The 27320-nt window shown below is 39.9% G+C and overlaps 1 protein-coding gene across 2 annotated transcripts in view; it reads right to left on the bottom strand.

Moving 5' to 3' along the window:
* Window positions 1-27320, bottom strand: part of LOC112264079 (neurexin-3a) — a 548855-nt gene that overhangs the window by 425092 nt on the left and 96443 nt on the right. For both annotated transcript variants that reach the window (XM_042325188.1, XM_042325189.1), the window contains exons 6-10: window positions 18111-18314; window positions 11248-11274; window positions 6475-6594; window positions 5813-5933; window positions 4236-4496 (exon numbers count right to left, since the gene is read on the bottom strand). In XM_042325188.1, the coding sequence (XP_042181122.1) occupies window positions 4236-4496; window positions 5813-5933; window positions 6475-6594; window positions 11248-11274; window positions 18111-18314 (733 nt within the window). The remainder of the gene's footprint in view (window positions 1-4235; window positions 4497-5812; window positions 5934-6474; window positions 6595-11247; window positions 11275-18110; window positions 18315-27320) is intronic.

Raw genomic sequence — 27320 nt, 5'->3', positions numbered from 1 at the left:
ATCACCTCTAGGAATCTTGGCCTCTGAGTGGAGTGGTTGGTCAACGATTAGAATAGGTCAAAATGGTTACATTTATCCATTGAAGTTAAAAGTAATTTATCTAGAGATACAGATGTCGGATCCTAATTTGATGACCCTTTTGTAACATTCCCCCCCATCTTCCTACCATCAGGAAATTAAAATGAGCGTCGTAATTTAGACATGTTCAATGAAAAAAAACGCCGTAACATTAAAATGTACAAACAATTGTATCTGAAATACATCCAGAAAACAACAACAGTTGGATTTTATAACAATAATAACTTTAATAACACGATAGATAATGGTGTCCACTACAACATACAAGTGTATCCGAAATACAACCTTACAGTAGGCTACACCTAAAACTATAGTCTAATGTAGCCTTTCAAAACTAATCACATATACAGGCCTATAATATCACATGTAAAGACAAGATGAAATTGAGAATGGCGCATGAAAGAGAACGACTCTGATTTTAAAGGCCAAAAACCACCCCAAAAAGAGATCAACAGTAGCCTATATATTATTGAAAATAGGAATGGAAAGATAGGTGTTGGTGAGGACAGATAGGGAGAGGAAGAATAGGGGGAGGTACGGAAAGATAGGGGAGGTAGGGAAAGGAAAGGAAAGATAGGTGAGGAAGGGAAAATAGGGGAGGTATAGAAAGATAGGGGTCGGTAGGGAAAGTTAGGGGGAAAGGGAAAGATATGGAAAGATAGGGGGAGGTAGGGGAGGAAGGGAAAGATAGGGTGAGGTAGGGGAAAGTTAGGGAGAGGAAGGGAAACATAAGGAAAGATAGGGTGAGGTAGGAAAAGAAAGGGGAGGTAGGGAAAAATCGGGGGAGGAAGGGAAAGATAGGGTGAGGTAGGGGAAAGTTAGGGAGAGGAAGGGAAATATAAGGAAAGATAGGGTGAGGTAGGAAAAGAAAGGGGAGGTAGGGAAATATAGGGGGAGGCAGGGAAATATAGGGGAGGTAGGGAAAGATAGGAGGATGAAGGGAAAGACAGGGAGAGGTAGGGGATGTAGGGAAATAAAAGGGAAAGATAAGGGGGAGGTAAGGAAAGATAGGGGGAGGAAGGGAAAGATAAGGGAGGTAGGGGAGGAAGGGAAAGATAGGGGTGGAAGGGAAAGATAAGGGGGAGGTAAGGAAAGAAATGAGGAGGTAGGGAAAGCTAGGGGGAGGTAGGGAAAAGTAGGGGAGGTAAGGAAAGATAGGAGGATGAAGGGAAAGAGGGTGAGGTAGGGAAAGGTAGGGGATGTAGGGAAATAAAATGAAAAATAGGGGTAGGGAAAGATAGGGGAGGCAAGGAAAGAGGGGAGGAAGGGAAAGATAGGGGAGGTAGGGGAGGAAGGGAAGGGAATGATAGGGGAGGTAGGGAAAGGAAGGGAAATATAGGGGAGGTAGGGAAAGATAAGGGGAGGTAGGGAAAGATAGGGGCAGGTAGGGAGAGATAGGGAAAGTTAGTGAGAGGGAGGGAAATATAGGGAGAGGGAGGGAAATATAGGGAGAGATAGGGAAAGTTAGTGAGAGGGAGGGAAATATAAGGAAAGTTAGGGAAAGAAAGGGGAGGTAGGGAAAGATAGGGGAGGTAGGGAAAGATAGATAGGGAAAGATAGGGGAGGTAGGGAAAGATAGGGGAGGTAGGGAAAGATAGGGGAGGTAGGGAAAGATAGGGAGGTAGGGAAAGATAGGGGAGGTAGGGAAAGATAGGGGAGGTAGGGAGAGGGAGGGAAATATAAGGAAAGTTAGGGTGAGGTAGGGAAAGATAGGGGAGGTAGGGAAAGATAGGGGGAGGTAGGGAGAGATAGGGAAAGTTAGTGAGAGGGAGGGAAATATAAGGAAAGTTAGGGTGAGGTAGGGAAAGAAAGGGGAGGTAGGGAAAGATAGGGGGAGGTACAGAATGATAGGGAGAGGTAGGGAAATATAAGGAAAGATGGGGTGAGGTAGGAAAAGAAAGAGGAGGTAGGGAAAAATAGGGGAGTTAAGGAAAGATAGGGGGATGTAGGGTAAGATAGGGGGATGTAGGGTAAGATAGGGGGATGTAGGGTAAGATAGGGGGATGTAGGGTAAGATAGGGGGAGGTAGGGAAAGATAGTGGATGTAGGGTAAGATAGGGGAGGTAGGGAAAGATAGTGGATGTAGGGAAAGATAGGGGAGGTAGTGCGTAGGTAGGGAAAGATAGTGGATGTAGGGTAAGATAGGAGGATGAATGGAAAGATAGGGGAGGTAGTGCATAGGTGGGGGGATATAGTGGCAGGCAGGGGTCAAAGGGCAGTGGGGTTGACTCCTGCTCATATATGTGCCGGGGTCAGCAGCTGGACCAATACAGTATGTATGGCATTGAAGCTTGCCTGGAGGGTTGTTAACACAGTGTCCAAAGAAGGGCCGGAAGTATACAGAATGGTGTCATCTGCGTAGAGGTGGATCAGAGACTCACCAGCAGCAAGAGCGACCTCATTGATGTATACAGAGAAGAGAGTCGGTCCAAGAATTGAACCCTGTGGCACCCCCATAGAGACTGCCAGAGGTCCGGACAGCAGACCCTCCGATTTGACACACTGAACTCTATCAGAGAAGTAGTTGGTGAACCAGGCGAGGCAATCATTTGAGAAACCAAGGCTGTCGAGTCTGCCGATGAGGATGTGGTGATTGACAGAGTCGAAAGCCTTGGCCAGATCAATAAATACAGCTGCACAGTAATGTTTCTTATCGATGGCGGTTAAGATATCGTTTAGGACCTTGAGCGTGGCTGAGGTGCACCCATGACCAGCTCTGAAACCAGATTGCATAGCAGAGAAGGTATGATGAGATTCGAAATGGTCGGTAATCTGTTTGTTGACTTGGCTTTCGAAGACCTTAGAAAGGCATGGTAGGATAGATATAGGTCTGTAGCAGTTTGGGTCAAGAGTTTCCCCCCCTTTGAAGAGGGGGATGACCGCAGCTGCTTTCCAATCTTTGGGAATCTCAGACGACACGAAAGAGAGGTTGAACAGGCTAGTAATAGGGGTGGCAACAATTTTGGCAGGTAATTTTAGAAAGAAAGGGTCCAGATTGTCTAGCCCGGCTGATTTGTAGGGGTCCAGATTTTGCAGCTCTTTCAGAACATCAGCTGAATGGATTTGGGAGGAGAAATGGGGAAGGCTTGGGCGAGTTGCTGTTGGGGGTGCAGTGCTGTTGACCGGGGTAGGAGTAGCCAGGTGGAAAGCATGGCCAGCTGTAGAAAAATGCTTATTGAAATTCTCAATTATGGTGGATTTATCAGTGGTGACAGTGTTTCCTATCTTCAGTGCAGTGGGCAGCTGGGAGGAGGTGTTCTTATTCTCCATGGACTTTACAGTGTCCCAGAACTTTTTTGAGGAAGCAAATATCTGCTTGAAAAAGCTAGCCTTGGCTTTTCTAACTGCCTGTGTATAATGGTTTCTGGCTTCCCTGAACAGCTGCATATCACGGGGGCTGTTCGATGCTAATGCAGAACGCCATAGGATGTTTTTGTGTTGGTTAAGGGCAGTCAGGTCTGGGGAGAACCAAGGGCTATATCTGTTCCTGGTTCTAAATTTCTTGAATGGGGCATGTTTATTTAAGATGGTTAGGAAGGCATTTAAAAAAAATATCCAGGCATCCTCTACTGACGGGTCGAGATCAATATCCTTCCAGGATACCCCGGCCAGGTCGATTAGAAAGGCCTGCTCGCTGAAGTGTTTCAGGGAGCGTTTTACAGTGATGAGTGGAGGTCGTTTGACTGCTGACCCATTACGGATGCAGGCAATGAGGCAGTGATCGCTGAGATCTTGGTTGAAGACAGCAGAGGTGTATTTAGAGGGGAAGTTGGTTAGGATGATATCTATAAGGGTGCCCGTGTTTAAGGCTTTGGGGAGGTACCTGGTAGGTTCATTGATAATTTGTGTGAGATTGAGGGCATCAAGTTTACTTTGTAGGATGGCTGGGGTGTTAAGCATGTTCCAGTTTAGGTCGCCTAGCAGCACAAACTCTGAAGATAGATGGGGGGTAATCAGTTCACATATGGTGTCCAGAGCACAGCTGGGGGCAGAGGGTGGTCTATAGCAGGCGGCAACGGTGAGAGACTTGTTTTTAGAGAGGTGGATTTATATGCTTCTGTGATACCATCCCTGTGTACCTGTTGTCTTTCATAGCGGTGCTGGAACAAAAGGAAAGTCAACAAGGAAAGTCCAACACCAGGTGGGATCCCACTCACCCTTTAACCAGCTCCACAGCGATGAAGTCGTTGCCGTCTCCACTGTTGAACAGTATGAATCCGTCGGGCGAGGTGGTTTTGAACTGAAAGAAGAGGTGCATAGTGGTGTAGGCCTGCAGGGTGGCCAGGCTCAGGTAGCTGCTCTTAGACTTGAAGGTCACAGGGTCAGCGATGATGGAGCGCATACCAAAGCGGGCGTTGAGCTCACAGAAGTCGATGTCTCCGTTCTTACAGAGATCTATATACAGCATACCGTTGAACCTGGAGTAAGGAGAGTGGGGAATAAATATATTATCTGATGCATGTAAACAGAGAAACAACTATCTTGTTCACAGGAAGGGACCTGTCGTTCGCTAGAGACAAAGTTATCAACAACACCTGCTGAAGTAAAGCCAAACATAACAGCCATGTTACATGATTTAAATAGGCTTTCTCCAGAACAGATATAATTTCAACAACGTCAACATATTCCCATCGGATGGCATAGTTTTCACATTCAAATCTTCTTGCATTGCCTGTAAAGCGTTTGTAAACTGTTGTGTCTTTCTGGGTGAAATAAAGATTCTAACATTATATAGCAGAAATAATACAACAAAGTATAGAACCAAGAATATAACAAAGAATATAACAACCTACAGTGGGGCAAAAAAGTATTTAGTCAGCCACCAATTGTGCAAGTTCTCCCACTTAAAAAGATGAGAGGCCTGTAATTTTCATCATAGGTACACTTCAACTATGACAGACAAAATGAGAAAAAAAATCCAGAAAATCTCATTGTAGGATTTTTTATGAATTTATTTGCAAATTATGGTGGAAAATAAGTATTTGGTCAATAACAAAAGTTTATCTCAATACTTTGTTATATATCCACAGGTACGCCTCCAATTGACCAAAATTATGTCAATTAGCCTATCAGAAGCTTCTAAAGCCATGGAATTTCCCAAGCTGTTTAATGGCAGAGAACTTAGTGCATGTAAACTTCTGACCCACTGGAATTGTGATACAGTGAATTATAAGTGAATAATCTGAAATAATCTGTCTGTAAACAATTGTTGGAAAAATGACTTGTGTCATGCAAGTAGATGTCCTAACCAACTTGCCAAAACTATAGTTTGTTAACAAGACATTTGTGGAGTGGTTGAAAAATGTGTTTTAATGACTCCAACCTAAGTGTATGTAAACTTCCGACTTCAACAGCAACAAAGTCCAGTATTTAACAAAGTATATAACAAAGAATTTAACAAAGAATATGGCAAAGTATACAACAAAGTATATGGCAAAGTATATGACAAAGAATATGGCAAAGTGTATAACAAAGTATTTAACAAAGTATATGGCAAACTATATAGCAAATTATGTAACAAAGCATATGACAAATAATATAGCAAAGTATATAACAAAGTATATGACAAAGAATTTGACAAAGTTTAAAACAAAGTATATGACAAAGTATGTGACAAAGAATCTGACAAAGTTTAAAACAAAGTATATAACAAAGTATAAAACAAAGTATATAACAGAGTATATGATCTAGTATATAACAAAGTATATAACAAAGAATATGGGCAAAGAGGAACCTGAGACTCTGTAGGTGTCCAATGAAGCTAGAGGGGATGGTCGAGACGAAGCGTCTCTCCGTCATGATGCCCGTCTCGATGTTGTGAAACTCCAAACGGGTGTGGTCACCCGCCATCTGGCCTGGAGTCGAGGATGGGGTGGAAAGAAAGAAAACAAGATAGAAAAGAAAAAGAAACAGCGTCTGATACTAACACAAAGGGCTGGATTTTAATAGGTGGTGAATATTGGCCAGTACAATATGGTTCATTACAACATAATACTACAAATTAATTAACTTCAGCAAGAACAATTCAGACCTATTAATTGACGTCAACAGTTTATAGTCAACCTTCTCAAATAATGACTTAAAAATAGCATAAGAAAACACTGAAAGGATAGTTCATCTTAATTAGCAAATGTTGTAATTCATGCCATCCTTAAACTGTGCCAGAACACCTTTACATGTCACCCATACAATCAGTGGCAGATGAGGGACTTTTTCTCCAGGTTTGGGGTCACTTCCATTTCAATTCAGGAAGTAGACTGAACTTCCAATTCCAATTCTCTTCCATGCTTTTCAATTAGGTGAAATTGGAATTGGAATCTGCTTAACTTTCAGAATTGACTGGAGTTGAAATGAAGTGGACCCCTTGTTTCTCTCAGACTGTAGATGATATAATACCTTCTGCTATGTCATCGTCCACCGTGAGCTTGTAGGTTTTTCCCCGGCGGACCACGCGTACCGTATGCCACTCATTATCATTGAGTTTTTGCCCAGCATACAGGGTCTCGGGTCCCTTGCCTGAGAACGATGGTTGGTCACAAAGTTAAAGTCATCCTGCATCACCAACCAAACCTTTGCTTTCCACTTTCCAATAGGGGTTGTTACATTGGGCCTTTTTCGATAGAGGAGGCGATATAATGAGCTTATTTATAACCACTCAAAGAAGCAGGGTAATTGAAGGCGTATATTGCAGATGATGATAGCAGAGCAGCTTGACATGTCAAACTGACTTGTCTTCTGATTCATTTAAATTTGGGATCATTTGAGCATCTTATTTTTCGTCACTTTTAAAATTGCATACTGTGGAAAGCAAAGGTTTGGTTATATTTAGGAAATAAAAAGTTCAGGTACTGTTTTAAAAAGCAACAACGAATACTTTTCTTCTAAAACAATATTTCTTCAATTATGACTGCACACTGGACTAGCACCTTGTTTGCAAAAATGTACGATTTTAAATATGTATTGAGCAGAAAAACACTGCAGTCAATGCAACAATTACTCAGCTTTTACTCATCATAGCGACTCGAAATCCCTTCCATTATTCCAAATCAGTGTGTGTAAGTGTAAGTGTGTGTGTTCTCACCCTGTCATGTGCGTGTGTGTGTGCGTGTGTGTGTGTGTGTGTAAGTGTGTGTAAGTTCTCACCCTGTCATGTGTGTGTGTGTGTGTGTGTGTGTGTGTGTGTGTGTGTGTGTGTTCTCACCCTGTCATGGGTGTGTGTGCTGTTCATTTGAAGTCAGCACAAAAAACAGAGTATGCCAGACAGAAGCAGACGAGCACAGAGCCCCTGGAGGGATGCTGTATTGATTTGGACAGTTTCTTGTTTCCTTCTGCTGTCAGTTGGCAGTGTTAAAACCTTGATTTTTTTTTTGTTTTGCAAGCTGCAGATATTGGGTCCAGTATTGGTGGGGTATGGTCATTATTTTAGTCTATTTTAGTCTTCACATTATTTTCACTAAAGCACGTAATATTCCTCATAACTAAGACATACTTTACTGTATGGCTCTTTAATAACAAAGGCTATTTGAGACCAGCCTGATGTTATCTGTTGTTTGTCCTGAAATGCCATAGCTATTTCCTTGATTAATTAGCCCCAGACATTATAGGTAGAGCCCGACCGATATGGGATTTTGGGATCCGATTCCGATATTAGAGTAAAAAATATTCACTGTTAACCGATATATCTGCAAATATTTGTACTATTATAGCTGTAATGAAAAAAAAAAATATATATATATACATTTTCTGAATGTATTGTGCTTTAAAACAGCCCTACAAAGATTCTAAGAAAGCTGATTTCTTACATTTGAGGAAAGAACATTATTTCAGGAATTTAGGAACACCAGAAAGACTACATATTTTTATGAAAAGAAACTGTGTCTAGTAAGAGGGATGATAAACTGCAATGATTCCAGCAATTTTTTGTTGGCCTAGGCTCTCAAGAATCAGCTGCCTCATGCTAACCAGTTGGAAATAAACTACATAGGACACATGTTCAAGGTATTTAGCTGTATTTTCATCGATTGTAGGGCTGTAGCCACTGAATTCTGTCACTTGAAAGGAAAAATATAGTAGGATAGCTAGGACGTCCGTACAAATGGTTACTGTTAAGGTTCGGGTTAGGTTACAGTTAGGTTCGGGTTAGGTTACAGTTAGGTTCAGGTTGGCGTGGGAACGTCCCAAGGATCCCTGATAGCACAATTTCTCAGTGAACGGCATCAAGTACTCTCACACAGCTAGTTAGATGGCTAGCTAGAGAGGAATAGAGAGGCCTACATTTCCAGAGAATAATGTCTCCCTCCAGCAGTTGGCATTTTTTCATTGTTTTGCCCATCAAGCAATGAGTTTATATGGAACTCAATGAGAGAGTGTCAAATTTGGTCGACCAAAATATGGGTGCCTAATTTGCTACATATTTGATCAAATATAAGTTTCATAATGCTTAGGTTGATAGGAGTGCACCGATATACTTTATATCGGAGTTGTCTCAAGATGGCTAGGCATATTCATGGAATGAGGCTAGTAGCATAGCATTTCTTTCCATTGAATACAGGCAATTGAAGTCACCCACCCTCATCAATTACTTTAAAAAAAAATACAATAATGAGATGCATCCACCAATCCAAAGAAAGGATAGGCGGGAGCTAGGCAGCCCGCTGTGGTGCTATGTGGACAATGACTCCAAATGTCAGGGCAGAGAGACATGAATCTTGTCAGTATATCCAGAATTCTCGGCCAGCACTCATCATGGAAATGTCGGTGGTAAATTGGCCGAAATGTGAATTTGGACCAGTCCCTATGAAGTGACAATGAACCAATACATCAGAACGTAGCTTTGTAACCGGCAAAGTTTTTTTAGTGTCTCCTCAAAAAACATTTGAATAACATAGAGGAACATCCTTCACAAAGACTAAATATCACACGCCAGATGTTGCTGGCTTCACTAAAAGGCTGTAAAGTTAACGTTACCATAGAGTTGGACACTCTTAGCACCGCATTTGGGCATAACATCCATTGTTTGTCACGACACCCAACTCCCTACCATGACACTTCAACCTAACAGTATAGGTTTACTTAGTGTAACGCATCAAGGAAAGATAGGTCTATAGCCCAGTAAAGAGCTACTAATGAATAATACGTGTAAAATCAAATCCTGTGAATGTCACATCCTGACCTTAGTTCCTTTTTCATGTCTCTATTTTGGTTCGCCAGGGTGTGAGTTGGGGTGGGCATTCTATGTGTTTTTTCTATGTTTTCTATTTCTATGTGTTTGGCCTGGTATGGTTCCCAATCAGAGGCAGCTGTCATTCGTTGTCGCTGATTGAGAACCATACTTAGGTAGCCTTTTCCCCCACCTGTGTTTTGTGGGTAATTATTTTTCCGCGTGTGTTTGTGTGCACCTCGGTTGCATCACGGTCTTTGCTGTTTACCTGTTTGTTTTTTGGTTATTTCACTTTCATTAAAAGTTGTGGAACTACATGCACGCTGCGCCTCGGTTGATTTATGACAGGGAGTTTGAGGATAGTGAACAGGGAGTTTGAGGAGCGCGAGCAGGGAGTTTGAGGATAGTGAACAGGGAGTTTGAGGAAGGTGAGCAGGGAGTTTGAGGATAGTGAGCAGGGAGTTTGAGGATAGTGAACAGGGAGTTTGAGGATAGTGAGCAGGGAGTTTGAGGATAGTGAGCAGGGAGTTTGAGGATAGTGAGCAGGGAGTTTGAGGATAGTGAGCAGGAGTTTGAGGATAGTGAACAGGGAGTTTGAGGATAGTGAGCAGGGAGTTTGAGGATAGTGAGCAGGGAGTTTGAGGATAGTGAGCAGGGAGTTTGAGGATAGTGAGCAGGGAGTTTGAGGATAGTGAACAGGGAGTTTGAGGATAGTGAGCAGGAGTTTGAGGATAGTGAACAGGGAGTTTGAGGATAGTGAGCAGAGAGTTTGAGGATAGTGAGCAGGGAGTTTGAGGATAGTGAGCAGGGAGTTTGAGGATAGTGAACAGGGAGTTTGAGGATAGTGAGCAGGGAGTTTGAGGATAGTGAACAGGGAGTTTGAGGATAGTGAGCAGGGAGTTTGAGGATAGTGAGCAGGGAGTTTGAGGATAGTGAGCAGGGAGTTTGAGGATAGTGAGCAGGGAGTTTGAGGATAGTGAACAGGGAGTTTGAGGATAGTGAGCAGGGAGTTTGAGGATAGTGAGCAGGGAGTTTGAGGAGCGCGACAGTGAAGAACTTATTTATTTTCCAATCATTTTTTCTTCATCTTATATTTACTATGTTCAATGGATTGAACAGTGATACAAATACATTGGTCAGAGTCCCATATCGTCCGACATTAATCACACACACACATCCTGTACACTGAAGGTTTCCAAGCCCTAATCACGAGTAAAAGCAGTTATTGTTGACTGTACTAAGACCCAAAATCCCTATTCTAATGTCAAATCGAAGCTCAGACTTCGAGGTTAAAACATTTAGATGCAAACAAATCTCACCAAATTAACAATCTAACACAAATCCTACAGTAACCATGGACTCTTCAACTGTGGCATTTCACACGGATAGGACCTACACTGTATGAATAACGTCTCTATAGACTGTATCTCGTTATCATGTTGTATTGTTCACCTATGATGAAGCTTTGTTTGCATGTAACAATTTGTTTTACATTTAGTTACGTAATAGGTGGTGATTTCTTAATCTCAACTCTGCGACAAAAAAACTAAATGCTAAATAACCTATCTGCCATTTAAAAGAAAAAATATACTAGAGATTATAAAAAGGGTTATATAATTATACGTCTCTAAACAGAGAAAGCATATTGTTTAACATTTTTTTAAACCAAACTTTTATTACAGTGAAACTACTTATATGACTAAAATACATTCATACAAAACAATCTGTCACAGGACCCTATAACATGAAATGTTCTTATTTAAGAAAATATTGCCTTAAATAAAACCCACAACCTAAAGAGATTAACAAATCACCGCCCTCTCTGTTTCTAGTTTGGATGTTTGTGTTGTCAATAGTCTACTGATGGTCTGACCAGTTGAACAGACAGACACACCCATTAGCCATTCTCCAACCAACACTATAAGAAAGACAAACTTCAAATAACACATTCCTTTAAACAGCAGAGTATCATAGTACAAGAGCAAAATGAAACTTGAGTGGTAACTTACTGGAAGTACAGTTTATCCTGACACAGTCTAGATGGGGAAGAATAAATGACAGATGAAATTGCATCCTTCAAGGTTATAGCTGCAGACATCCAACAACAAGAATTCCACCCTTCCGGGGACGTCCACATGCAGAGATGCGGCCATTTTGTAAAAGGGGAGGGGTCTCTATACATTCTTAGGTGTTAGACTGTTAGCTTACATTACAAATTGCTGGCTTGAATTGTACAAGTTTGACTCCAGTTGCAATATGTTTGTAAAACTAGTAATGTACTAGGTAGATTTAATATGTTCAAAAAATGTCAAATTCTTGGTCCATATACAAAAATAGTTATGGCTTTATATGGTCATTAGTTGAGTGTTGTGTGGTAAAATGTACATAGCACTTTTGCAGCACTTGCTACAGTCATGAAATTAACTGAGTTCTGTCACCACTACTATAACACTTAGATTATACACATGTAATTTATTTAAAGACGCATAACAAGGACACTGGCTGTCAACATTTTGAAAATGGCCGCTTTTATTTGACCAACCACATAGATTCTTCATCCCAGCATAGACTTTCATTTTGGAGGAGTTTCCTTTATTTTTAAGCTCAAAGTCTACAACTCCAAAGCCTTCACACCAACCTGTTGACTAAACAGACTATTAAAATCATATGTCTGATATTAGCAAGAAGGTGGTGTTAGATTTTCATTATGGAGCCACGGATCTTTGAAACCCAGTGAAATGCTGTTCTAATTGAAACTGGAAGTACATAGCAAACAAAAATCATATTTGCAATTTGAGATAGTGAATATCAATATCAAAAGGTGAATTGATTAGTGAAAGATAATTGACTCCTTCACTGACAACAGATTCCTTCCTGTTGTACAGGTTTATAGGGCTGCCATTTTGAGATGGCCTTTGGGATCCTACGATGGACATTCTGGGTGTGTCACCATGTGGCTGGTGGGTTTCATGTGTCGTCAACCGCAACAGAAAAGTGGGAGCGAACAGCCGCGATCCAATCAGCACCAGAACCATGCAGAGGCATAAGACCCTTGTATCTAACAGCACAGGATAGAGACTGTAGAAATATATGTTGTTTCTATGAAATGATGTATCATATGAGTTTAGATAAAACGCATAAAGAATATCTACCTCTTCAACACTTAAATGTGGATGTGTGATGCTCGTTATTGACACTGCACTTCATACAAAAAGGTTAATTGCGTAGAGTCATTTTGTGCAAACAAATAATGGTAGTTGCATTGCACTTGTATATAGGTAAAAGTACAACTTATTGAACTACTTCAATAAGTAACATAGCCTATCAATACTACTGTATCTATTATAATAATGACTACAAACTATTATGACAAATATCCAGCTTTAATAAAGCTTTATTCAATCTTAAGGATAAAATGTGTAAATACAGGTAATGTAAACCAGTGCTTCTTTCCTTTATGCAACACAGTGGTGTTGGTTGTCTGAGGGGGGGGGGCAGCCAGCTGCAGGTTTGGCTGGGCTCTGTTCTCGGGCTGTTCGCCTGACGGGCCGCAGGCTTAAGGCCTTTGAAGGGGTGAATACCATCTTTTGACAAAGCATGATGGGAAATGGAGTTGTTCGCAGAGAGTGTATATAGTATGAATACACCATAAACAGAGAAAAGGAGAACAAATACAAAATCAAAAGTCAAGAAGTTACAACTTGATGACAAGAAGATGATGTTAGTGGAAATGTAAAGTAGAGCTTTTTGTTTCTCAATTTCCTCTAAGTGAGAATGAGTTGGAGGCATCAGAATCGTTCAGTTCTGCTGGCGGACCAAATGAGTGTTCTCACACTCCCTTAAAAGACATTCGCTTGACAAACTAGAAAACTGCTACAATAGTAACATTTGTCCATTTTGAGACGCCGTCTCCAGTATACACTTCTTCAAAATAGTCAGAAATGATCTAAAATGTTGTCATAATATATGCACAAATTCTTCCAAACTGTTTATTCTGGGAAGCATGCGGACAGCTCTTAGAAAGTCACAGCATTTTACAATGCTAACAAAGACATATTATATACATTATATTATAATAGTAAAAGTGTTCTGTTTAGCAATAGTATTCGGGTTTGTGGTAGTGTTCTGTTTAGTGGTAGTGTTCTGTTTAGTGGTAGTGTTCTGTTTAGTAGTAGTGTTCTGTTTAGTGGTAGTGTTCTGTTTAGTGGTAGTGTTCTGTTTAGTGGTAATGTTCTGTTTAGTGGTAGTGTTCTGTTTAGTGGTAGTGTTCTGTTTAGTGGTAGTGTTCTGTTTAGTGGTAGTGTTCTGTTTAGTGGTAGTGTTCTGTTTAGTGGTACTGTTCTGTTTGTTTAGTGGTAGTGTTCTGTTTAGTGTTTAGTGGTAGTGTTCTGTTTAGTGGTACTGTTCTGTTTAGTGGTAGTGTTCTGTTTAGTGGTGTTCTGTTTAGTGGTGTTCTGTTTAGTGGTAGTGTTCTGTTTAGTGGTAGTGTTCTGTTTAGTGGTAGTGTTCTGTTTAGTGGTAGTGTTCTGTTTAGTGGTAGTGTTCTGTTTAGTGGTAGTTCTGTTTAGTGGTAGTGTTCTGTTTAGTGTTCTGTTTAATGGTAGTGTTCTGTTTAGTGGTAGTGTTCTGTTTAGTGGTAGTGTTCTGTTTAGTGGTAGTGTTCTGTTTAGTAGTGTTGTTTAGTGGTAGTGTTCTGTTTAGTGGTAGTGTTCTGTTGTTCTGTTTAGTGGTAGTGTTCTGTTTAGTGGTAGTGTTCTGTTTAGCAATGTTCTGTTTAGTGGTAGTGTTCTGTTTAGTTAGTGTTCTGTTTAGTGGTAGTGTTCTGTTTAGTGGTACTGTTCTGTTTAGTGGTAGTGTTCTGTTTTGTTCTGTTTAGTGTGTTCTGTTTAGTGGTAGTGTTCTGTTTAGTGGTAGTGTTCTGTTTAGTGGTAGTGTTCTGTTTAGTGGTAGTGTTCTGTTTAGTGGTAGTGTTCTGTTTAGCAATAATGTTCTGTTTAGTGGTACTGTTCTGTTTAGTGGTAGTGTTCTGTTTAGTGGTAGTGTTCTGTTTAGTGGTAGTGTTCTGTTTAGTGGTAGTGTTCTGTTTAGTGGTAGTGTTCTGTTTAGTGGTAGTGTTCTGTTTAGTAGTAGTGTTCTGTTTAGTGGTAGTGTTCTGTTTAGTAGTACTGTTCTGTTTAGTGGTAGTGTTCTGTTTTAGTGGTAGTGTTCTGTTTAGTGGTAGTGTTCTGTTTAGTGGTAGTGTTCTGTTTAGTGGTAGTGTTCTGTTTAGTGGTAGTGTTCTGTTTAGTGGTAGTGTTCTGTTTAGTGGTAGTGTTCTGTTTAGTGGTAGTGTTCTGTTTAGTGGTAGTGTTCTGTTTAGTGGTAGTGTTCTGTTTAGTGGTAGTGTCCTGTTTAGTGGTAGTGTTCTGTTTAGTGGTAGTGTTCTGTTTAGTGGTAGTGTTCTGTTTAGTGGTAGTGTTTAGTGTTTAGTTTAGTAGTGTTCTGTTTAGTGCAATAGTGTGTTCTGTTTAGTGGTAGTGTTCTGTTTAGTGGTAGTGTTCTGTTTAGTGGTTTAGTGGTAGTGTTCTGTTTAGTGGTAGTGTTCTGTTTAGTGGTAGTGTTCTGTTTAGTGGTAGTGTTCTGTTTAGTGGTAGTGTTCTGTTTAGTGGTGTGTCTGTTTAGTGGTAGTGTTCTGTTTAGTGGTAGTGTTCTGTTTAGTGTTCTGTTTAGTGGTAGTGTTCTGTTTAGTGGTAGTTGTTCTGTTTAGTGGTAGTGTTCTGTTTAGTGGTAGTGTTCTGTTTAGTGTTCTGTTTAGTGGTAGTGTTCTGTTTAGAGGTAGTGTTCTGTTTAGTGATAGTGTCTGTTTAGTGGTAGTGTTCTGTTTAGTGGTAGTGTTCCTGTTTAGTGGTAGTGTTCTGTTTAGTGGTAGTGTTCTGTTTAGTGGTAGTGTTCTGTTTAGTGGTAGTGTTCTGTTTAGTGGTAGTGTTCTGTTTAGTGGTAGTGTTCTGTTTAGTGGTAGTGTTCTGTTTAGCAATAGTGTTCTGTTTAGTGGTAGTGTTCTGTTTAGTGGTAGTGTTCTGTTTAGCAATAGTGTTCTGTTTAGTGGTAGTGTTCTGTTTAGTGATAGTGTTCTGTTTAGTGGTAGTGTTCTGTTTAGCAATAGTGTTCTGTTTAGTGGTAGTGTTCTGTTTAGTGGTAGTGTTCTGTTTAGTGGTAGTGTTCTGTTTAGTGGTAGTGTTCTGTTTAGTGGTAGTGTTCTGTTTAGCAATAGTGTTCTGTTTAGTGGTAGTGTTCTGTTTAGTGGTAGTGTTCTGTTTAGCAATAGTGTTCTGTTTAGTGGTAGTGTTCTGTTTAGCAATAGTGTTCTGTTTAGTGGTAGTGTCCTGTTTAGTGGTAGTGTTCTGTTCAGCAATAGTGTTCTGTTAGGACTAAATAAAATGCTATGTTAGGACTATATAAAATGCTATGTTAGGACTATATAAAATGCTATGTTAGGTCTATATAAAATGCTATGTTAGGTTTTTATAAAATGCTATGTTAGGACTATATAAAATGCTATGTTAGGACTATGAAAATGATATGTTAGGACGATATAAAATGATATGTCAGGACTATATAAAATGATATGTTAGGACTATATAAAATGATATGTTAGGACTATGAAAATGATATGTTAGGACTATATAAAATGATATGTTAGGACTATATAAAATGATATGTTAGGACTATATAAAATGCAATGTTAGGACTATATAAAATGATATGTTAGGACTATATAAAATGATATGTTAGGACTATATAAAATGATATGTTAGGACTATATAAAATGATATGTTAGGACTATATAAAATGATATGTTAGGACTATAAGAATGCAATGTTAGGACTATATAAAATGATATGTTAGGACTATATAAAATGCAATGTTAGGACTATATAAAATGATATGTTAGGACTATATAAAATGATATGTTAGGACTATATAAAATGATATGTTAGGACTATATAAAATGATATGTTAGGACTATATAAAATGATATGTTAGGACTATATAAAATGCTATGTTAGGACTATATAAAAGGATATGTTAGGACTATATAAAATGATATGTTAGGACTATATAAAATGATATGTTAGGACTATATAAAATGCAATGTTAGGACTATATAAAATGCAATGTTAGGACTATATAAAATGATATGTTAGGACTATATAAAATGATATGTTAGGACTATATAAAATGATATGTTAGGACTATATAAAATGATATGTTAGGACTATATAAAATGATATGTTAGGACTATATAAAATGATATGTTAGGACTATATAAAATGCAATGTTAGGACTATATAAAATGATATGTTAGGACTATATAAAATGATATGTTAGGACTATATAAAATGCAATGTTAGGACTATATAAAATGCAATGTTAGGACTATATAAAATGATATGTTAGGACTATATAAAATGATATGTTAGGACTATATAAAATGCATATGTTAGGACTATATAAAATGATATGTTAGGACTATATAAAATGCAATGTTAGGACTATATAAAATGATATGTTAGGACTATATAAAATGATATGTTAGGACTATATAAAATGCAATGTTAGGACTATATAAAATGATATGTTAGGACTATATAAAATGATATGTTAGGACTATATAAAATGATATGTTAGGACTATATAAAATGATATGTTAGGACTATATAAAATGATATGTTAGGACTATAAAAATGCTATGTTAGGACTATATAAAAGGATATGTTAGGACTATATAAAATGATATGTTAGGACTATATAAAATGATATGTTAGGACTATATAAAATGCAATGTTAGGACTATATAAAATGCAATGTTAGGACTATATAAAATGATATGTTAGGACTATATAAAATGATATGTTAGGACTATATAAAATGCTATGTTAAGACTATATAAAATGCTATGTTAGGACTATATAAAATGATATGTTAGGACTATATAAAATGATATGTTAGGACTATATAAAATGCAATGTTAGGACTATATAAAATGATATGTTAGGACTATATAAAATGATATGTTAGGACTATATAAAATGCAATGTTAGGACTATATAAAATGCAATGTTAGGACTATATAAAATGATATGTTAGGACTATATAAAATGATATGTTAGGACTATATAAAATGCTATGTTAGGACTATATAAAATGCTATGTTAGGACTATATAAAATGATATGTTAGGACTATATAAAATGATATGTTAGGACTATATAAAATGCAATGTTAGGACTATATAAAATGATATGTTAGGACTATATAAAATGCAATGTTAGGACTATATAAAATGATATGTTAGGACTATATAAAATGCAATGTTAGGACTATATAAAATGCAATGTTAGGACTATATAAAATGATATGTTAGGACTATATAAAATGATATGTTAGGACTATATAAAATGATATGTTAGGACTATATAAAATGATATGTTAGGACTATATAAAATGATATGTTAGGACTATGAAAATGGCTATGTTTTATCTGTTCAAAAGATGGGCCAGACAGCATGTTTTTAAGTGACAATAAATTTCAGAATGAAGCAGCTTAAATAATGGAAAAAAATTGGTTTGAATGTATAGTAATTTCGATGAAGAGTATTATTCAATCAATATCTTATGACACAGATCACAATAAAGTCCATGCAAACAAAAATATCAATATTTGTTCATTACTACTCCATAAATGATTGCTGTTCTTTACTCTATAAATCAAACTATAACAACAAAAAAATGGATGAAGACAAAGTGAAAAAATGGAGAGATGTAAACAGTAAAGGAAAAGAGAAAGAGAGAGTTTTTCAACAGGTGGTGTCGTCGGTAGTGTAATACGATACCTAGGTTGACCGTGAGCTTGACCCGGCCCCCGTCCAGCTCTAGACGCAGCGTGTCGGCCGATTCTCGCGAGGTGGTGGCCATGAGCAGGCCGTAGGCCCGCTGGGACATGAAACGCAGAGACACGTCCTCCGCCTCCGTGTGCATCACCTGGGGCATCACCACCTTCATGTACATACTGCCATCATAACTCAGGATGGACGCCTCTGTCATGGGGGAGAGCAAGGGGGAGGGGGGGACAGAAGGAGAGAGATACAGAGACAGAGACAGTGACAGAGACAGAGACAGAGACAGAGACAGAGAGACAGAGAGAGAGACAGAGACAGAGAGAGAGACAGAGAGACAGAGAGAGAGACAGAGCGAGAGAGGGAGAGAGCGGAAGAGAGAGCGAGAGAGAGAGAGAGAGAGAGAGAGAGAGAGATTTTATTATGTACCATCAGCTGCTCTACCCAAAGCTACATTTATACCCATCTTACCAAGTGCAATAGGATAGAGGAGAGACGAGTGGGGAGACACCTCAAGGTACAATGAAGACAGAATGAGCGAGAGAGAGGGAGAAGAGAAAGAAAAAGGGGGAGTAGAGAGAGAAAGAGGGGGAGAAGAGATGGGAAGAGGGGGTGGAAGATTGAGGTAAATGTAGAGAGATGGAGAGAGAAGGAAAGTGGTAATGTGTGAGTTTGTTGGGAGAGAGTGTGAAAAAGGGGAAAGTGATAGAGTAAGACAATAGAAGAGAGAGAGATAGAGAGATATTAAAATAGAGAGAGATATAAATAGAGAGAGATAAAGAGAGAGATATTAAAATAGAGAGAGATATAAAGAGAGAGATATTAAAATAGAGAGAGATATAGAGAGAGAGAGATATAGAGAGAGATATAGAGAGAGATATATAGAGATATATATATAGATATATATAGAGAGAGAGAGAGAGAGAGGAAGTAACAATCAGATGAGCTCCTGCATTTTTCAGCATTTTCTTTAAAAAAGATAGATTAGGAGTTAGATAAACTTAGATTTTTTGTCAGGAACACATACTGGATTCTACCCTCTACAACATAACCCCTACTTCAAATCAAAACTTAAAACCTACAACCTGATTTTGGACGGAATTACGGAATCACCTGGAAGGTTCACAACTACCAAGATTTGTTTCTCTATACAGCAAATTCTCTGGAAAACAACAGAAACCTGAAAACACCATCCAACCTGGAACTGAGTGAGTAATGCTTAGTCTGAAACTATATATTTTTTTTTCCAAAAGCCAAGAAGAAAAATACACAACATTACTTTATAAGGATTTCTAACTCTAATTCTAACATAATTCTGCCAAGCTTGATACAGCTTCAAATAGCACTGACGTGTCAAGTGAGAGGTGTCAAAGCTCATTAGCCCAACAATGGCAGGAGAGTCACACAGTCTACCCCAACCAAATGGAGAGGCCTTAGAAGCTCCCTCCCGCTGTTCAGAGGTAATTAAAATACAGTACCCTGTGCATGTAAAGAATGATAAGTCAAGAAAAGAGTACAAAATGAAGCTCCTTATGGAAAATCAAGAGACACTTTTTGCTGACTATTACAAAAATGGGAACATCAGCAACCTTATCTTCCACACAAACCATCCCCTGGCATGGCACAGTGCTATATTAGCACACTACCCCTCTGTTACGAGAGGGGGGATTAACGAGGGGTGGAAACTCAGAATACTTGACAACGAGGACTCTGAGTTAAGTAATATAAATATCTATAAGTCCGGAACAGTGATGGTACAACGTAACCACAAACAGTTTCAGCTGGACTTTCACCTAATCAAAGAATTAGCTCAGCAGGAGAAACTCTCCCTTGATAAAGATACCCCCACCCCGAGAGGACCAGACCAGACCTCTTCATTATGTAACCCCACAGATGAGCAACCCCCAGCGGAGGGTCAACCTCCCAGCACAGATTACCACTCCCTCATTGAAATGAAGGACAAATTCACCCAGCTGGAGATAAGGCAGGTGGAGCTGGAACAGCAGGTGATTACACTTCAGTCAGCACAGACCCAGACAACAGTCCAGCACAACAACAGCCCCTTAACCAGACCCGGAGAGCTGGAGGTGGACAGAGACATATCTGCACTTTGGACAGTGGTGAGACAAATACAACAGGAGAAAGAGGAGCAGAACAGAGCACTAGAGGAGAGTATCAGACTGCTGGTGGAGGAGAGGTTGAGGGGGATGGAGGAGAGGGTGAGGGGGATGGAGGAGAAGTTGAGGGGGACGGAGTGTGACAGAGAACAACCCACTAGAGAGGTGGCCACCCCCACAGAGAAGCCAGCAGAACAGCCCACCTCAGCACCCAACAAAAGTCTCGACACCACAGCAGAACAGTCCACACCAGACCCTGACCATAGAGTCGACATCACAGCACAACAGACAAATGAAGAACCCCAAGCCCAGAGGCTCTCACCCCCTCTGAGCACCCCCCCTGTCAGCCACCCTGATAGCCCTTCTGACAACCCCCCACACCCACTGAGGACAAACACAAGACACAGATTGTACTACTTATGGACTCAAATGGGAAATATATAGAAGAAAAAAACTTTTTCCCAAACACAGTGTGTCTAAACTCTGGTGTCCAAACACCCAGCGCGCCCTAGACCTTCTGTCTGAGGCCAAACTAGGCTCACCCAGCCACATAATAATACACACAGGCACAAACGACCTGAGAGCACAGCAGGAAAGAGTGGCCACAGCACTGAAGGGAGTGATTGAAAAGGCTTCTTCTACTTTCCCCAACGCACAAGTGGTTATCTCCACCCTGCTACCACGAAAAGACTTCCACCCCGCCACAATACAGCGGGTAAATGCAAGTATTTCCCGTGACTGTGCCTCAAAACCAAACGTTTTCCTGGCCCACCACTCCACCCTGGACTTGAACAGCCTCTATGACCAGGTCCACCTCTACAAGGCAGCAGTGCCCACCTTTGCCCGGACTCTAAAGGACATCGCTCTCAAACGTATCCCCAACACTCCACACAGGAGCAACAGATCAATAGACACCCCACCCAGACCAGCGAGACACCCTCCCAGATCTGCAGGACCTCCCCCCGGACCTACACATAGAGGACCCACGCCAAGAGGAATTACATCCAGACCACAGTACACCCAGACACATCCACACCCCCATCCCAACCAATCAACACCCCCCCACGTCAACCATGCCCACACTCCATTTAGGCCCCCTCAGATCAGACCTATGCCACTCCTGCCCACCCCATGCACCCCACCCCCGCAAAGAGGGCCTCAACATGGAAGCCACACATACGCCCAGGTAGTGAGCGGGCAAACAGTCCCAACCCCCACTCTCACACTCGCCCAAGCCAATGGCATGTACCAGATGCTCAGCAGGCTCTGCTCACACTTACTGGCCTGAGGCTAAACCACGACCAACAACATTGGACACTCTATGGAACAAAAAGCCTTCACTATATTATCCTGGAATATCCAAGGCCTGAGGTCATCTGCCTTTGGCCTAAAGAGCAGAAACCCGGACTTCACCAAAGAAATCGGTAATACAGACATTGTCATCCTGCAAGAAACCTGGTATAGAGGAGATGGACCCACTGGTTGCCCTCTAGGTTACAGAGAGCTGGTAGTCCCATCCACCAAACTACCAGGTGTGAAACAGGGAAGGGACTCAGGGGGTATGCTAATTTGGTATAGAGCAGACCTAACTCACTCCATTAAATTAATCAAAACAGGAACATTCTACATTTGGCTAGAAATTCAAAAAGAAATTATCCTAACAGAGAAAAATGTCCTCCTGTGTGCTACCTATATCCCCCACTAGAATCCCCATATTTTAATGAAGACAGCTTCTCCATCCTGGAGGGGGAAATCAATAATTTCCAGGCCCAGGGACATGTACTAGTCTGTGGTGACCTAAATGCCAGAACCGGACAAGAACCTGACACCCTCAGCACACAGGGGGACAAACACCTGCCTGGAGGTGACAGCATTCCCTCCCCCATATGCCCCCCTAGGCACAACTATGACAACATAACCAACAAAAACGGGTCACAACTCCTGCAGCTCTGTCGCACGCTGGGTATGTACATAGTCAACGGTAGGCTTCGAGGGGACTCCTATGGTAGGTACACCTATAGCTCATCTCTTGGCAGTAGTACTGTAGACTACTTTATCACTGACCTCAACCCAGAGTCTCTCAGAGCGTTCACAGTCAGCCCACTGACACCCCTATCAGACCACAGCAAAATCACAGTCTACTTAAACAGAGCAATACTCAATCATGAGGCATCAAAGCCAAAGGAACTGAGTAACATTAAGAAATGCTATAGATGGAAGGAATGCAGTTTGGAAACCTACCAAAAAACAATTAGGCAACAACAAATTCAATCCCTCTTAGACAATTTCCTGGGTAAAACGTTCCACTGTAATAGTGAAGGTGTAAACTTGGCAGTAGAAAATCTTAACAGTATATTTGACCTCTCAGCTTCCCTATCAAATCTAAAAATCTCAAATAGAAAACCGAAGAAAATTAACAATAATGACAAATGGTTTGATGAAGAATGCAAAAATCTAAGAAAGAAATTGAGAAACCTGTCCAACCAAAAACATAGAGACCCGGAAAACCTGAGTCTACGCCTTCACTATGGTGAATCACTAAAACAATACAGAAATACACTACGGAAAAAGAAGGAACAGCATGTCAGAAATCAGCTCAATGCAATTGAAGAATCCATAGACTCTAACCACTTCTGGGAAAATTGGAAAACACTAAACAAACAACAACACGAAGAATTATCTATCCAAAATGGAGATGTATGGGTAAACCACTTCTCCAATCTCTTTGGCTCTATAACAAAGAATAAAGAGCAAAAACATATACATGATCAAATACAGATCTTAGAATCAACTATTAAAGACTACCAGAACCCACTGGATTCTCCAATTACCTTGAACGAGTTACAGGACAAAATAAAAACCCTCCAACCCAAAAAGGCCTGTGGTGTTGATGGTATCCTCAATGAAATGATCAAATATACAGACAACAAATTCCAATTGGCTATACTAAAACTCTTTAACATCATACTTAGCTCTGGCATCTTCCCCAATATTTGGAACCAAGGACTGATCACCCCAATCCACAAAAGTGGAGACAAATTTGACCCCAATAACTACCGTGGAATATGTGTCAACAGTAACCTTGGGAAAATCCTCTGCATTATTATTAACAGCAGACTCGTACATTTCCTCAATGAAAACAATGTACTGAGCAAATGTCAAATTGGCTTTTTACCAAATTACCGTACAACAGACCATGTATTCACCCTGCACACCCTAATTGACAATCAAACAAACCAAAACAAAGGCAAAGTCTTCTCATGCTTTGTTGATTTCAAAAAAGCCTTCGACTCAATCTGGCATGAGGGTCTGCTATACAAACTGATGGAAAGTGGTGTTGGGGGTAAAACATACGACATTATAAAATCCATGTACACAAACAACAAGTGTGCGGTTAAAATTGGCAAAAAACACACACATTTCTTCACACAGGGTCGTGGGGTTAGACAGGGATGCAGCTTAAGCCCCACCCTCTTCAACATATATATCAACGAATTGGCGAGGGCACTAGAAAAGTCTGCAGCACCCGGCCTCCCCTGCTAGAATCCGAAGTCAAATGTCTGCTGTTTGCTGATGATCTGGTGCTTCTGTCACCAACCAAGGAGGGCCTACAGCAGCACCTAGATCTTATGCACAGATTCTGTCAGACCTGGGCCCTGACAGTAAATCTCAGTAAGACCAAAATAATGGTGTTCCAAAAAGGTCCAGTCACCAGGACCACAAATACAAATTCCATCTAGACACTGTTGCCCTAGAGCACACAAAAAACTATACATACCTTGGCCTAAACATCAGCACCACAGGTAACTTCCACAAAGCTGTGAACGATCTGAGAGACAAGGCAAGAAGGGCATTCTATGCCATCAAAAGAAACATAAATTTCAACATACCAATTAGGATCTGGCTAAAAATACTTGAATCAGTCATAGAGCCCATTGCCCTTTATGGTTGTGAGGTCTGGGGTCCGCTCACCAACCAAGACTTCACAAAATGGGACAAACACCAAATTGAGACTCTGCACGCAGAATTCTGCAAAAATATCCTCCGTGTACAACGTAGAACACCAAATAATGCATGCAGAGCAGAATTAGGCCGATACCCACTAATTATCAAAATCCAGAAAAGAGCTGTTAAATTCTACAACCACCTAAAAGGAAGCGATTCACAAACCTTCCATAACAAAGCCATCACCTACAGAGAGATGAACCTGGAGAAGAGTCCCTAAGCAAGCTGGTCCTGGGGCTCTGTTCACAAACACAAACACACACTACAGAGCCCCAGGACAGCAGCACAATTAGACCCAACCAAATCATGAGAAAACAAAAAGATAACTACTTAACACATTGGAAAGAATTAACAAAAAAACAGAGCAAACTAGAATGCTATTTGGCCCTACACAGAGAGTACACAGCGGCAGAATACCTGACCACTGTGACTGACCCAAAATTAAGGAAAGCCTTGACTATGTACAGACTCAGTGAGCATAGCCTTGCTATTGAGAAAGGCCGCCGTAGGCAGACATGGCTCTCAAGAGAAGACAGGCTATGTGCTCACTGCCCACAAAATGAGGTGGAAACTGAGCTGCACTTCCTAACCTCCTGCCCAATGTATGACCATATTAGAGAGACATATTTCCCTCAGATTACACAGATCCACAAAGAATTTGAAAACAAATCCAATTTTGAAAAACTCCCATATCTACTGGGTGAAATTCCACAGTGTGCCATCACAGCAGCAAGATTTGTGACCTGTTGCCACGAGAAAAGGGCAACCAGTGAAGAACAAACACCATTGTAAATACAACCCATATTTATGCTTATTTATTTTATCTTGTGTCCTTTAGCCATTTGTACATTGTTAGAACACTGTATATATATATAATATGACATTTGTAATGTCTTTACTGTTTTGAAACTTCTGTATGTGTAATGTTTACTGTTAATTTTTGTTGTTTTTCACTTTATAAGATATAAAGAGAGATATATTAAAATAGAGAGAGATAATAGAGAGAGATATAAAGAGAGAGATATATTAAAATAGAGAGAGATATAAAGAGAGAGATAATAGAGAGAGATATAAAGAGAGATATTAAAATAGAGAGAGATATAAAGAGAGATATATTAAAATAGAGAGAGATATAAAGAGAGCGAGAGATAAAGAACTAAATGGAGTTGAAACAGAGAGATGAAACACCTCCTGATATCATGTCTCTGGTTGAGTGTGACGAGAGATCAGAGAGGTTTAATATCCCAGTAAGAGACTGTCAGATTGATACTAACTGACAGAGCTACAGAGCCCCGAGGGACAGACAGACAGACATGTCACTGTGAAGTGTTCATATGATAGACATAGTGGCAGGTTGTCTTCCACAGGCAAAAAAACCACCAGGTATTCTCTGGCATTATGTGGCTGAGCAATGAGGAGAAAGACATTTTTGTTCACTGTGTATTTCCGTTTGCTGAATTTTTTTTATTTTTTACATAAGGCCTGGAATAAAAGACAAAAGGCTATCGATAATTAAATGACATATTTCATTCCAGACATGTTTTATTTAACCTTTATTTAACTAGGCAAGTCAGTTTTAAAAACAAATTCTTATTTTCAATGACGGCCTGGGAACAGTGGGTTAACTGCCTTGTTCAGGGGCAGAACGACAGATTTTATCTTGTCAGCTCAGGGATTCAATCTTGCAACCTCTCAGTTACAAGTTCAAAGCTCTAACCACTAGGCTACATGCCGCCACACATATCGTGAAGGGTATAGATTGAGTGTAGTCTCAGTTTATAGTTTTACTGCTTGAGGGTTTTTATTATTGCTTGGGTAACCTTATCTACTATCGTAAATGTATATTTTGTGGTGCGAACTGCACAAAACACCAGAAGATGTGCTACTGTGAATCATTACATTGTTCTATTGTTTGTTTATGTGTCAGTCCAACTGGCTATTTGACCCGAAAAAAAACCCACTTATTTAATTAATTAATTCATTCATTCATTCATTCACAATAGTCTGAGATTAGTTCCTTCACCTCAATCATTCACTTGTCACAACTGGGCCAGTATTTAGAAAAATTCTCAGGACAGATCCTCTAGGATCAGCTGTGCCTTTTAATTCATAATTATTAAGAGGAAGCACCTGATCCGAGATCAGCACTCCTGCTCTGAGATACTTTGTGAAAAGAGGCCTTGGTCTTGGTTTTTACATTTGTTTGATATGAAGGAAAGGATGCCGAGAGGACGTGATTGGAGAGTATGGATAATGGCAATCTTTCTCTTTCGATTTCTACTCCATCTAATGTAGGCACGCATGACTGTAAGTCACGTTGGATAAAAATCATCTGTGAAATGGCATATACAGTACCAGTCAAAAATCATCTGTGAAATGGCATATACAGTACCAGTCAAAAATCATCTGTGAAATGGCATATACAGTACCAGTCAAAAATCATCTGTGAAATGGCATATACAGTACCAGTCAAAAATCATCTGTGAAATGGCATATACAGTACCAGTCAAAAATCATCTGTGAAATGGCATATACAGTACCAGTCAAAAGTGTTGACACACATCATTCCAGGCTTTTTCTATATTTTGACAAAGTTCTTGACATTTTCTGGATTGACTGACCTTCATGTCTTAATAAAGTGATGATGGACTGTCGTTTCTCTTTGCTTATTTGAGCTGTTCTTGCTATAATATGGACTTGGTCTTTTACCAAATTAGGGCTATCTTCTGTATACCACCCCTACCTTGTCACAACACATCTGATTGGCTCAAATGCATTAAAAAGGAAATAAATTCCAGAAAATGAACTTTTAACAAGGCACACCTGTTAATTGAAATGCATTCCAGGTGACTGCATCACGAAGCTGGTTGATAGAACGCCAAGAGTGTGCAGAGCTGTCATCATGCCAAAGGCTGGCTACTTTGAAGAATCTCAAATCTCAATCTCAAATATAAAATATATTTGAACACTTTTCAGCTTAGTACATGATTCCATGTGTGTTATTTCATAGTTGTTATGTCTTCACTATTAATCCACAATGTAGAAAATAGTAAAAATAAAGAAAAACCTTTAAATGAGTAGGTGC

Source organism: Oncorhynchus tshawytscha, linkage group LG08, assembly GCF_018296145.1.
Source record: "Oncorhynchus tshawytscha isolate Ot180627B linkage group LG08, Otsh_v2.0, whole genome shotgun sequence".
NCBI lineage: Eukaryota > Metazoa > Chordata > Actinopteri > Salmoniformes > Salmonidae > Oncorhynchus > Oncorhynchus tshawytscha.
The sequence above is the reverse complement of the archived record's forward strand: the minus strand, read 5'-3'. Positions and strand labels throughout refer to the sequence as shown.